The sequence below is a fragment of the Acipenser ruthenus genome, chromosome 4 (genome assembly GCF_902713425.1).
Source record: "Acipenser ruthenus chromosome 4, fAciRut3.2 maternal haplotype, whole genome shotgun sequence".
Classification (NCBI taxonomy): domain Eukaryota; kingdom Metazoa; phylum Chordata; class Actinopteri; order Acipenseriformes; family Acipenseridae; genus Acipenser; species Acipenser ruthenus.
Window position 1 is genome coordinate 99,105,216 of NC_081192.1, and position 14,593 is coordinate 99,119,808.

Consider the following 14,593-nt stretch of genomic DNA (forward strand, 5'->3'; position numbering starts at 1 on the left):
GCCAACAGCATTTTCTAAAAAGCTTCCTGGAGTTCTATGTACACATTTGCATCAGTCAGTCAGGTAACATTATATTCTTTAACTTTTTGACTGCAGCATGAATGGTGCTTATGCTGTGCAATGGTAAATTTAATTTTTACATTGTTTGGTCAAAGCATTTGACAAGCATATACTGTAGCGATATCATGCCAGAGAAAACACTTTGATGCTCTGATAAAATATAGATTCCGGATGTGTCAAAAACAGTAGCTGTCAGTTGTTCCTTTACTTTTATTTGTGCTCTACCTTCATAAAAATAAACAGTTCTGTCAAATCACTTACAAATAAGTGTACCGCAAGTTCTGTTGTAATGGGTTATAATTACTGTCAACATGCTTTCTGATTCAAACTACTGAAAAATAACACCCTTAGTCATAGAATTGGGCATTGTATTTATGTTAAGATCGTTGATGGGTACTAAAAGTTTGTAAGCTACAGTTTTTTACTTCTCTCTTTTCTCAGATAGAGCAATTATTTCAGCCTTCATGGCTTCGTATAAATCTTTTAGTTTTAGACTTTTTCATTTTAATATGCAATGATCTAATAGCACTGAACACACTCTTATGATCTCCAGGAGTCAAGCTGGGTGATCATGTGAGCACACGACTGTCGAGTACAGTGTATACAGAACGTGTTGATAATACAGGACAGCTGGTGCAGCATTTTGAAGTGATATTAAGTGGAGTTGAAATCAATTGTATGACTGTTACATTTCCTTGATATTAAGCAGTGTGAAAATTAACCAAAGTGATATTATCAGGAGCTTGTTTCCATTGACTCCCATTATGTTATGGTTCAATTTGATGATAATAAGCAGGTGTGATATTAAATGGGTTTGACTACATATACTATGACTGCATATCAAGAATTAAAGGAAGAAACCACATACTGTACCTGATAGTGAAGTTCTAATAGTTTTGAGAATTTCAGGGATTATTGTCAAGATCATCACAGTGTGAGTATGTGTGTTATGTGCAATGTCTTTATAAGTTCTGATGCTTGCTTATCCTTAGAGGAAATTGCTAAGGAATGCAATTTGATGACATTTAGATTATGGTACTGGTATGTGTCATTGCTGTGTATGTTTAGATTAATAATAATCATTATCTCAGTATGCCCAAAGTTCACCTGCTACTTATAATTTGCATCTGGAGAAATTGGTTCCTGATGAGTTTGAAAAAAGCATGCCAAAGATTAATTATTTTTACAGACCATGTCATCTCTGCTCAGAGGTGTTCTAGACAATGCCAGGCTTAAAGCGTGCAATAATTATATGAGCATAAAAAACAATGAACCGTACATAACTTGCTAAGCATTACCGAATGGGTATTCACCTCTTAAAGACACCTGAAGGTATATCAAAGCTGCTTGCAGAGCCTGGGACACAGTCAAGGCCCACCTCCGAGGGCATAAACGTACTGCGCTCACAGATCTCCACGCCATGTCTCCTTTCAAGACTGACCTGAGAGGAGAGCCTGGTTCAAATAAGTACTTGTTGCCTATCTAAGTTTTTTTTCTCACGATTATTGTGTTTACACAAATATTAAGCGATATTATTGCGCTGTATTAGTATTACTACTTTTGCGTATATTGTGCACTACAGCCTGTTGCTTGTTGCGTCCTACTGCAGTCTTGTGCCCCGCGTGAAGCCAGCGGCTTGTGTCTCTCCTTCCCAGGGATCCAGCAACATAAGTCAGCTGACTTTGTGTTCTCCCCTCTCCGGCTGCAGTACATTTATTTCTTGTTTTAAAATATGAAACATTTTTATAATATTAACTGTAATTGCTTACTTTCTATTTTTTGTGGAGAAAGTTTTCTCTTGTGTATATATTTCTGTGTTTTTTACAGATACTGCGCGCACAGCTGCTGGGCTCAGCAGTGTGGTGCAGGACCAAGGTAAGCGCTTCGGCTGTGATTGCTTGTAATCTCATCCACAGTATCTTGCTGCTGTCTTGGTGACTGTGTTTGCATCACCATTGCAAAGGCTGTTACTACCTCTAACAAACAGGCTTCCAGTGTGTGGTACTGACTGAGTGGTTTTGCCAGTGGCCTGTACAGGTGGGCATCCCTGTACAGGTGTACATTGCTACCTGTGGTGACCTGCAAACTGATAGACCAGTACCGTACCGGTACCAAGGTCACCGACCTGCTCCATTCCCGTCCCAGTACTGTACCGTACCGACCCAGTACCATACCGTACCAACCCGTTACTAAAGTCACCAAACCGGTACCATACCAAACTGGTGCTAAAAGCCCGCTGCCAACTGGTGCTCATGTCCCCTGTCCGGTACCAAACTGATCTAGTTCGGGCCTTCACTGCTGGTTGCTATATATAAGCAGATTGAGGCAGCCCCAGTAGATCTGTATACTGTACACTGTATTCCTTGCTTCTTGCGTCATGCCTGAGATTTATCCCTGCGAGACATCCTATTGAGGACAGACATGGCAGATGCTCTTCCTGCCTGGGGCCAGAGCATGTTAAGGAGGCACTGGCTAACCGCAGTTTCTGCGAGTTTTGTGCACCTTTCTTTAAGCGCACGACCTGAGAAACGTCTCTCTCGCAGCTCTACAGAGTGCTCTGCATCCCTTACTCCTGCACAGCGCTCTTACCCATCACCCTCTGTTAGAGAGGTGGCTGCATCTTCACCCCATGACGCTGTGCCAAGGGAGACTGGATGACCACCTGGGAAAGTAGCCCACGCATGAAACCATCTTCACGGTCTTCCTCATCTTCCTCTGCTTCTCCTTCTCCTCCCCTGATGAAGAAGCAATCGACTGACTCGGAGCAGCTGTTTCCCAAGAAGGAACAGTTCCCGTTGGATGACGTGGAGTCTGACAGTACTTCCCTGGCAGTTAAGTGCTCCCTGTCAGCAGAGCTACTACCGCTGATCAAGAGGACCACTGCAATCTTGTAAGTGCCCTGGCCTGCACAAGGCGAAACAAGGTAGTCGATTTTTGAGGACGAGCCTACTGCCTCTCCCGTATCCCCCCCCCCCCCCAATTCACTTGGATTTTCTTTTTGAGATCCAGTCATCCTGGGGTCATCTGGCTACAGCTCCTGCTGTTCCCCAGTTGATGAACACCTGATGGGTGCACGATTTCAATTTTCAATTTTCACCATTTTCAATTGCCGCCTTGGTCCAGGTGCCTATTTAGCTCAACAGAGCGCTCTCAGTAGTGAAGTTCCAGAAACTTCTGGGCTTGATGGAAGCAGCTTCTCAGACCCTATCTTTGGGTCTCCTGCAGGCCTGGTTCAACAGCATGGTTTTTCAGCCTGCGTTGAGCCGCGACCGCCTATTAACAGTATGGTCTAAAAGCACACTCTTTGTGGAAACAGCCTGCCCATCTACGCCTCGGCATAGAACTGGGTAGTATTACCAGAAGGGAGATAGTCACCACGGACATGTCCAGCCTGGGCTGGGGTGCTGTGTGGAATGGCAGGGGGGTGCAGGGGGTGTGGCACCTCCCTTGGCAGGATCTCCACATAAATGTTTTTGAGCTGCAGGCAGTTTACCTAGCCTTGCAGCATTTTTTACAGAAGGTTCGAGGGAGGCATGTGCTTGTCCGTACAAACAGCACAACAGTCGCCTAGTCTCCATCACGTTCCCCGCAAGCTTTTGTTCTGAGCATGTGAGAACCTCCTTTCACTGCGGGCAGTACATGGGTGATAAACTGGGCGGTGGACCTCCTCTCAAGGAGGGTCCCAGCGCCTCAGAGTGGAGGCTAAGTGGAGAGTCTTTCAGACGTGGTGTCTGCGTCGTGGGTTTAAACCCTATGACTTATTCCATGGCAGTAATACTGCAATTAAAGTATCCCCTTCTACATTAAAGGTCCATTTGGCAGCCATTCAGCTTGCCATGTCAAAATTGACTCTGTCTCCCTAGGAGCTCAGCTTCCTGGCGGGGCAATTTTTGAAAGGGGTTTGGTGGCTTTGGACGTCTATGAAGGACATTGTTCCTCGCTGGAGGTTAAACTTGAAGCATCCATTTGAGCCCATGCATTCAGCTGAGCTGAAATATTTATCACTCAAGCAACTATTTGCTTGCTGTCACCACAAAGCGGGTTACGCTCCGTGCCAGTCCTGCCTCTCGGCATTCCATTAACATTGTTTTATGGCGTTATAGCATTTTTTTAATATTATAAAAAAATTAAGACAGGGTTACAAATCAAATTCAACTTTTCTGTTCAAAAAGTAATTATGGTTAATTGATACAAGCCCAAAACTGACGCTGGCCTTTTAAATGCTAAGAGCATTATTTTTCATAAAGATAATAATCATTGCATTTCTTTAGCAGAGTTCCAGCAATTGTAAAAAATAAATGGAATCATTAACACAAGGCTATTAAGTTACCATTATTTCTCCTGAGCAATTTATCATTTCCAATGACCTTTTTGGAGCAGGGTTAGATAAACATGACAACGCTTTTTTATCGCTAATTAGTTTTTACAGACATTGATTTATTGCTTGTATTTCAAGCATCAGCATTCGTGTGCCAAGTCAAAATGGTCGTCAACCCAGGGGCAGGGGCAGCAAATAGCTACATTTAAATAATTGTTTGGAATACTGAGGGGGAACAAAATAGGGAAATGTTCATGATTTACAGCTTCATTCAAATACGCCTGTCACAGTAGAGATGAGAATTTTTATTCAAATACATACTAGGTCCTAAGAATTCTTCCAACGTAATTCACTTCTTCTACTTGGTGGCCTGCTATACCTGTACCTGTTACGCTTTGTTCTCACATGGAAAGGTTTGTTGAAACAATATGCAAGAAGTGACTTTCTGAATCCAACAGGTTCCTTGATTTACCAGCAAATAACTACAGGCACTGGGAAATGAAAATGTTTTATCAGCAGTTGTCTCAGTTGACCAGCTGCCCAAATAATTGTAACTAATAAGAAAAAACACTATTATGTTAAAAAAGAAAGTAGTTGTACCTAGAGAAGTGGCAAGAACAGTAATTGCAGGAATTGGCAGGAGGCACTTTAAAAACCAATGAGATATGAAGTCAGAGCACCCTACTTTGTTTCAAAACACATTACAATGGCATGTTTTTTCTGTCATTCCACACAAAAGGTACAGTACTAGCAACAAGGAGAAGACTTACAAAAAAGATTAAATGAACCCTTGCAATCTAATTATCACCATTTAAATTGTATTGATTTGTATTGTAGAAAAAGTCGAATTCCAGCACTTACTGTAGTACGCTTTCCCACTCACATCTCTAAAGAAGCAAGCTAATTGAAAGTACTGTTGTTGTATATCTAAATCAAATCACATCCACTTTTCTATCCAAAGAGAAATATATGCAGTCTGATCTGTGCTTGCAGAAAATGTTTACTTGTACAGCAAACATAAGTTCCTCCCTTTGCTTTGTGCTCAGGGATGATGTTCTGATAGTAATTTGATCAAGCATACAGTTTAAATATTGGTAAAATAAATTAATACTTTAACCGTAACACCTTTAGTGATGTGTGCTGCCCCAGGAATTTATAAACGGCCCAGAGCATGCTGCTGTACTGTATATGAATGACAGTCAGGGTTGGGGTCAATGCCTTTTTTAAAATTCCAATTCCTTTTTAAAATCAATTCCAGTTCCTTCGAAGGAATTGTATTTGGAATTGATATTTTAGAGACATGATTGTTGTGATTGTTCAACTGCTTTAATTTGAAGCCAATTTTAATTGACTAACAGTAATTTCAATTCAAGTAATTTGTTGCCACTGTGAGAAGCTCATTTTAACACAATACTGCTTTTTGCAGTTTTGATCATGATGTGTTGGAATTGATTAAAAGGGAATTGGAAATGGAATTGACCCCAACCCTGATGACAATAAAGGCAACATATGAACTGCAAAAAGTTCCTACAGAGAACAATCCAGACAGACTTGTCAGCATCCAGTGACATGAAAACTGTAACCCCTGACGCAAGTTCGAAATCAGTGTCATGGGACTGCAGTTGCAGTTCATTTAGCTCCACCTTAACACATTCTTTATCACATTTTTGGTTTCCTGTAACTCTCTTCTTTTATAATAGATCAGAAGCAGGCAAGAACATCTAGAAGGAGCCAGCAACCAAAAACACTGAATACCCCAGAAGACTCCACCTACTATAATCTAATACACGTAAGTAAAGCTTTAAATAGCTGCTTATCTCTTCGTAGTTAAAGATGACTATTTTGCATTTGATGTCCTACTGAAAGGCTTTTCCAATGGTGTGGCCCCCACAGCTTTCTTAATCAAAGCCTGCAACAACCTAAGCCATCTGATCAGCGTGATATGAATTGATTTTCACAATGCACATGTGTAGCCAATCAATCAGACAAACTGAAGAACATACAGACCATAAGCCTTTCACCTATTTCAGGAACATCAAACATAGTTGCATAAGGCATTTGCAGTAATTGCTTCTATGTAATGGTCTGTTTAATGGCTTCTGCTACATCTATGTGCTTTTAATTTTAATTGACTACATCTCAAGCATTATATAACTTTTCAGAATGGATTGTCCTCCTTACATATTTAGGCTGATGTATCCCCCCCCCCCCCCCCTTCAATTTAGTTTGAGATTGCTATTTTGTCTTTATATTAATAGTGATATTCTGCTGTGTTTGAGATGTGTTCAGTGCAAGTCAAGGTCTAGCTGAGACTAGCTGAAATGTTCAGTAAGATCTCGTCTTTGAACGAGTTGTGTCTAAGACATGATATTACTGTATGTTTATGGAGTTTTATTTTAATTAAGTATATAAAAACAGTAAATAACCAAACCAATGTTTGACCTTTTGCTTCAACACAGACTCCCTTGCTGTATTATCTAACCTTACATACAATCTTTTTGTTAAATTTGTAGAGATCGGTTCAGGATGATAAACGGAGGCCAAGGAAGCAAAGGTAATCGATGTTTTTTGTATTTAATTCTACCCCTAATGATTACAGTCCACTCCAAAGCTTTAAAACCATTGAAGCCTTCCTGCTTCGTGTTCTGCTAATAAGCAAATGCTGGCAGTTTCCAGCTTGTGGAATAAGAGAGTGAGTCGAAGCTAAATAGCTATGCTGTCATACTTCTATGGAGGCAGGGATAAGCAGAAAGTGCCTCATTACTCATCGCTTGGAAGGTGTCCATTAGTTTCTTTAACCTGAGTTACCATAATGCATAATAATAGTCGCAAATGGGGCCTACCCACAAAGCTTAAACTCAAGTTTGTATCAGTAGTATTATTCTGCTTTGACAAAATAGTTCACCTTTGATTTTGTTGAAACTTTTCCAGACTGTAGTTTATCAAAAAATTAGAACAGCTTCAAAAATACCAAACATAATTTAATTCATCAAAGCATACTTTTATATTAAATAGTCTTCAAGTAACTCCTGGAATTTTTGAATCCAACAATAAAACATCTAGCTGAATCTCATTGTTCCAAATCACACTGCATTGCTAAGCACATGACTGACGAGCAACATATTCTGCGGTTTAATGTAGGTTTCTTTTCCAGTCATTTCTCTTGTTATATAAACAGAATAATCCATGCACATTCACGGTGTGTCCTCAATTTACTGGTTTGAAAATATGAATTTAATAATAGCTGTAGTTTCTGTATCTTTGCAGCATGGTTTATCTTTTCTGCAGATTTTATGAAAGATTTTACTCGATTTATCAGCTTGCCAGTTTTAATTGCAGAATTACTATGACCACATTTTGATGATCATAATGCTGTTGTACAGTGTAACAGTATTCACAACAGCTGTTTAAAGCTGCATTGAAGCTAAGAGCCACCCAAGACTATATTTTCAGATCTTTTGCCATCGGGTAATGAATACCAGCTTAATTAAATGTTGTTAAAATATATCATTTGAAATTCCTACTGTACAAGAGCACATCAGAAGTTACTACAGACACCAGTCCCAGAGATCCCTACCACATTTACCACTAATCATATTCACTGCCGTATATGTAACAAGTGGAGGCTGGGTAACTACTCCACAAACCACTATACAAAAGACCCAGCTTTGTTTGCACAAGCAGCTATACGATTTATTTTATTTTAGTTCATAACCTCCTCATCACAGGTGCATAATGCCAGTGCATTGCATATTGCATATAGAGGATTAGATTAAACTTGATCTAGATGACTCAGATCCTAGATCTACATACCATTTGATATCGCACGTTTAATTCCGCAAATAACTTATCTGCCCATTTTATTATTATTATTATTTATTTCTTAGCAGACGCCCTTACCCAGGGTGACTTACAGTTGTATACAAAAAATACATATCAAGAATTACAGTACAATTAAGAGCAAGATACAAAATGCAATGACTTTAGTCCTAGATTTTAGATGTAACATTTTTTGGTGTCTGTACTGTCAGAGGCTTAAAGATTAAAGCACAGTAAATGATAAGCCTTATGTAGGTCAGTCTCGGCTTTATCACTGCCATGCCTGAAACGTCTGTGTCTCTGCTTCAAGGTGAGTTACAGCTCAGGGAGGTGATGAAGGATCCAAAAAGAACAGATTGAAAGAGAGTTCCAGAAGAGGAGGAGGAGTAGGGAGGGTTATTAAAGAGGCTTGAAACACCAGTACAAGAGACAAGGATATAGATCTTGCCACTGCAGGTAATCGTATGTGAGCAGGTTAATAAAGCCCGTGGCAGAGAGAGTAGTTTATATGCATCATTAAGAATTAAAGGTCAGTGATAAAATAGCATGTGGCAACAGAAGTGTAGGGAACAGAAATGGTTTTGTTTGTACGCTGTTCCAGGTGGGATCTCATTCAACATATAGTCATTCAAGCACAGATTATTCTGATACATGACTCATCAGTAGCATGTCTATATACTGAAAGTTCGTAACAATACCTGCGAGACATACTAGACCTTGCTGCTGTATTCCTACCATACTGGTTCACTTGATAGAAGAAAGGGTTAATTGAAGACCGGTTTAATTGTCTGACCTGGACTACAGCTTCCCTTGGTTAGAATGCGAGGAATGTGATTAAACAGGCAGTTATTGGTGAAATCTATAAGGCAAGTGCTAAACTGCATTCTTTAGTTTGTGTGATTCCTGCCTCCTTGCTGACCTATCCAGTTTGCCTGTTACAAGGTATATTGGCCGCGCCTGTCTAGAGCTAGCTGCATTGAATGCTTTCAGGTGCAGTCTGCCCAGCATCACCTGCAGCAGTGAGAATAACCACTTTCTTCACCACTTGCTCCAGTGTATGCTATGGGCATGCTGTTTTATTTACTGGTTGTTTCCTCGATTGCACTACAAACTATTGCCAATATGATATGCCAATCCCTAGTACTGTATCATTTATTGTTATACAGCCAAGCTGCATAAGAAAAGAAAGATGTTCTATAGAATAAATACATTGCATTATACACTGATTACATTTCAAAATAATAAGACCTGAGGAGCCATACACTGGTGCATCATTCAGTGCACTTTTTAGTTACTAGGATTTCACAAAAAGGTAATAGGATTACATTTTTAATGTTACTGCTGACCCACCATTCCTTATGCATTTTAGAATTGCTTCAACCATGTCCCTAGGCAAGAGCTGAGATCATGCAATGCATAAGTAAGCCTCCAAATGGCTGGTCTGTGATAGTTGTCATGTCTGTCCAACTTGGATGCCCTCCCTAGTGACGTTATTATTATTTATTTTTTAGCCGTTATCCAGGGCGAGTTACAATTGTTATAAGATATCACATTATTTTTACATACAATTACCCATTTATACAGTTGGGTTTTTTACTGGAGCAATCTAGGTAAAGTACCTTGCTCAAGGGTACAGCAGCAGTGTCCCCCACCTGGGATTGAACCCTCGACCCTCTGGTCAAGAGTCCAGAGCCCTAACCACTACTCCACACTGCTGCCCTATACATTAGTAACACTTCCTCGGTAGAGGTCAGCTTGGGCCTAAATTTAAAACCTGATCCGAACCCGACCCAAGCCTGAGACCTTTGAAATATTTGCATACCCGACCAGCTCCACAAATATCATAATTCCAAGGTTCAATAGAATTAAGAGTCACACCTAATCACTAAGAGCATCCAAATGCATACAGTAGGTAGCATCCATCACATGCATGCACCTACAGCAATCATATCACATCACAGTCTAATTTACAAGTATGTTACTCATTAGATACACAGAGATCAAGCATTCCGGGTTGCACATCTCACCCAACACTCTGTCCCTGCTGGATTCGATAAGATGGAATGTCTTTAGAGTCTTTGGACTCTGCTACAGACTCTGCTAGCAGAGTATGGTACCAGGAGTGTAGCTGGTTTAAAAATGGCAAAAGGAGGCCATTGATTATACACTGATTCTGGAAAATGCAGGCCTATGTGAGAAACCATGACTTTCCATTTTATAAACTAAAATATGTCTGTTTGGGAATGATTCAAGAGGAAAACACATCTGTACAAGTTACTGAGCAAGATTTCAGAATATATTTGAAAATGATACATATCCTAACCCACAAGCTGCAGAAAGCAAAGGGTCTCTGCATGGTGCTGTGTGATATTCTAAAAGTGAAGAGAAAAAGGATGAAATACATTAAGAGGGAATAAACTGTTTTACTATATCAGAGAAAAATATGTATCATTATGAATCATTAGAAGAACAGGTTTTAAGGGATGATCGTGGTATGCCACCCACAGAATGAAGAAACAATTTCTCCATACACAGCAATATAATGTTTAGCATTGGGTGCAATATATTCTGGATGACTATTATAGAGCAGCAGAGTTCAAAATCTTGATGGAGTGCACTTTATATAACCTAATCATCTTATCTGTACAATTAATAGATTTCTTCACCCTGCCTCCGTGGTTCTTTTATGTATTTGACATCAAATTAAAAATGATATGTTTTGTCATTAGTGATTCTGCTTCAGTTGTATGATTTGCATATATTTTCTTTCTGCAGTGCGGGGAAATTATTGGATAATGAAGACCCTTATTACAAGGAGCTTTCATCCAATCAGTCATTCCCAAAGAACAATAATTGTTCGGTCACAGAGAGAAAGCCCTCTTCTGAAAGAGAACCCTCCCCTGACAGAAAGCCATCTTCAGAACCAGAGGATCCAGCCTCCAAACAATCTGGCAGGTAATAAGCAACCACAGGACATGTGCATCAAACTCCACAAGTACATGTGTAAAATGCTTCCAAACATTTGTTATGTACAGTACAAGATAAAGATGTCACCAGTGCACAAATTATAAATATGAAAAGGCGGTTAGACCTAGACTATAGTAACATGGTCATGGATTTTAAAACCATAAAATAAAACCTATTCACGCAGAGGAACCCGGTTCTTTTGCAAGTGCGCGGGGTCGCCGGTTCATGCCCAGCCCTCCACCATTTTACACAAACGTGGTTTGAATCTGTATCGAATAGCCCAGGGGTTCACAGGAAGCACTGCATTGGCGTTTGGGTTAAGCAGAAAAATTGTGCGAGGATGGTTCATGTCATCAGACTTTAAAGACTCCTACTGGTCAGGTGTCCCATGAGGCCAGACGTAGACCAGCCAACCTGAGCATCGCCTCATAGGTTCAATAGCTTGGCATCATTTGTTGCTTTGGATTGGTGGGTGAAAAGAGGTGATTGGCTTCATACTGGGAAGGGAGGTTGCCTGCTTATTTCCACTCATTCTGATCACTTAGTTGGTTGCAGCTGTCTGGCATCATTCAAACTGGGTAAATACCATATTCCCTAGAATTTAGGACACCCTTTTTAAACCATTTTTTTCTTCTAGAAAATTGCCTGCGCCTTAAATTCTAGTATGGTGGTGTGTGTACAGTCGGTGCTGCTTTATCAGGACTCCCCGGGAGAAGGAAAAATATCCCGAATAAGCGGCTATCCCAATTAAACGAGAGGCAGTTGAGACGACCTTAGTCACACTTTTTTGATTCTTAATGAAAAGAAAAAGAATGAAATCACATTATGATTACATGTTAAATACATAATTTATAATATGAGTCAATGTTTTTTTTATTCCTTAACAAAATGAATCGTACCTGCGATGTTGACACGTCAATTTTCTTTGCAAAAGCAGCGTGAGAAACCACAGGAGACTCCTCCTTCTTCAAGAGTTCAACGTGGTTTACGCAATTTACGCAAGTCACAGTGTAATCACGTACTCAATGCACTGTGCTAGGCGAACCTTTCCTGCTCTGAAAGTGATCTCTGTTCATCATTTGAAAATATTGTATCCCAATTAAACTAAGTGACGTCCCAATTAAATGACATAAATACCATTGGGAAGAACCGTCTCCCAGAGTTGATCCCATTTAAGCAGCAATCCCGATTATCAGTATCGAGATTAGGTGGTGCCAACTGTATTAAAATTGCCAACATAAGATGTGACTACCCGAGTACACGAACAGCAACGTGACTGACTGCAGAAAAAAGACGAACAAAGACGTCACTGCCCGATCTTGAATCATCCATGACATACAGACAGCCATTTTCAAAGAAGTGTCATTAGCTTCCAGAGGAATTCGAAGAGAAGCTTTTACAATTTCAGTGTTTCGTTATTAGGCTCCGTTCTAACAAACAGTACCAGCATGGACAGATTGGAAATGCTGATCAGACCCCCATATTTTTCGACGTGCTAAGCAATACCACAGTTCACAAAAATGGAGAAAAACAGGTGTGAGTAATCACAACTAGAAATGAGAAGCAGTGCTCTGTTTGACAGCATACGGCCGCAAACTGCCTCCACACGTCATTTTCTTATATGAGTAATTGAGGTTGTATCTTAGTAAATGCAGCTTTATTTGATGTTTTATTTGTTCCTCAAATTGAGGGTGGGAAATTTGGGCTGCGCCTTAAATTCAAGGAGGTCTTAAATTTAAAAGAATACAGTATTACTGATCCAAAATGGAAAGAGACACACTAAATGTAGCATTATGATACTTATTCTTAATAGTTAATGTGGAGATGTTTATTACATTTGCACAAAGAATATTTTGCGGACACAGGTTTTCTCCATTTTAGATGGAAGCATTACCTTTCTTCCTAATCAACAGACTTACAATTTGAAACATTTTATGCAAGTAAAATTAATTTTCATTTGAGCATTGGTGGCAACAGATCTGGAGCTAGGAAGCTGGCCAGGCATTTAATTTGCATTCAGCAGGACCAGGCTTCTTTGTAAAAGCATTATCATGCAGATTGTGAATTTGTTTTGATGAGTAAATCTCTCCTGTTTTTAACTGCATAATAATTATATTGCAGCTGACTCATAATTGTATTGTAACTACACCATAACATGCCAGAAAACCTAGTTTTCTATTTATAAAAACTATCTGTAATAAAAATATTAAAACAACTATAAAACAGATATGAGTATTTTTTTCGGTTAAGCACTTAACATACAAAAGGAATTGAGCGGTTGAGAGTGACAATTTGGATGACCAGATCCAACCTGTCAGTTTCGTGCACCTCATTGCAAAAATAAGAAAGTTAGCATCATGTTTACTTGTGGGACACGTATGTCTCTTGTACCTTTTTTAAAGGGTTAAATAGTTAATTCTCCAAGGAACATGGAGACATTTCATTTGTTAGTCTGGTGTAAGCACCTTAAAAAATCTTCTTTTTAATCCCCAGGCAAGCGGTTACAAAAATGCCCTCGACAGAAAGTGTGGAGGGCGAGGATAATCCCTACGACTACAGGAAACTGCTCCGCAAAACCTCTCAACGACACAGACTCATTAAACAATTCTAGATTTTGTTCAGCTTTGCGTTAGTCTTTCATAAGCTTAAGCAATCTTTGCACTGTGTATTTTTGGTAAGAATCTTCCTATTTTGGCTTTAAAATGTATACATATTCAATATCAACTAACTGTGCAGAAATGCTACGTTTCTAATACTGTAAGTGGATTTTTCTTTTGTGTAAAAGCCAAATATTAAGGTTATTCCTGGGGAAATGTATTTCAATATCTGTTATCCGGCTGCAATGCTTTAACAATGAAAATGTTTTAACTAGTTGAATAATGAATGGTTATTTATTTTTAAAAAAATGCCTAAGATAAAACATTAGTATGTATTAGACCTTAAGCTAACCTTAAATGTGGTACTGTTATGGCTAATGATCTGCTTTTGACTTCCATGTTAAAATATATCATTTGTAATATTTATTGCAGTATTGTGTTTTTTATTGCATCTTTTACAACTAAGCGAATATTGGAATCCTACATTGTGTTAAAACACTTTCCACTCATGTTGCTTTAGACTCCCTTCAGTCTGTTAGCTTTTTAATATCCCGGATTGCATTACACTTCCAAATGGCACTTCTTTTTAATCTGAGGTCATTCTTTATATTTATATATATATATATATATAATGGATATTATTCAAAGCTTATGCTCAAGCTTATTTATTTTGTCATATGAAAACAAATATATATATATATATATATATATATATATATATATATATATATATATATATATATATATATATATATATATATATAAATAAGCCTAATAAGAACCACAATGTTCTTATTGGAGGCCCTGTAACTGACCATGTAATATCTGCAAT

The 14,593-nt window shown here is 39.0% G+C and overlaps 1 protein-coding gene across 6 annotated transcripts in view; it reads left to right on the forward strand.

The window, feature by feature from the left end:
* Positions 1 to 14,162, forward strand: part of LOC117399743 (myosin-IIIa-like) — a 102,669-nt gene extending 88,507 nt beyond the window's left edge. For all 6 annotated transcript variants that reach the window (XM_059023192.1, XM_059023191.1, XM_033999110.3 and 3 more), the window contains 4 exons: positions 6,079 to 6,167; positions 6,892 to 6,932; positions 10,973 to 11,152; positions 13,658 to 14,162. In XM_059023192.1, the coding sequence (XP_058879175.1) occupies positions 6,079 to 6,167; positions 6,892 to 6,932; positions 10,973 to 11,152; positions 13,658 to 13,775 (428 nt within the window). In that variant the 3' untranslated portion in view covers positions 13,776 to 14,162. The remainder of the gene's footprint in view (positions 1 to 6,078; positions 6,168 to 6,891; positions 6,933 to 10,972; positions 11,153 to 13,657) is intronic.
* Positions 14,163 to 14,593: the final 431 nt, after the last annotated feature.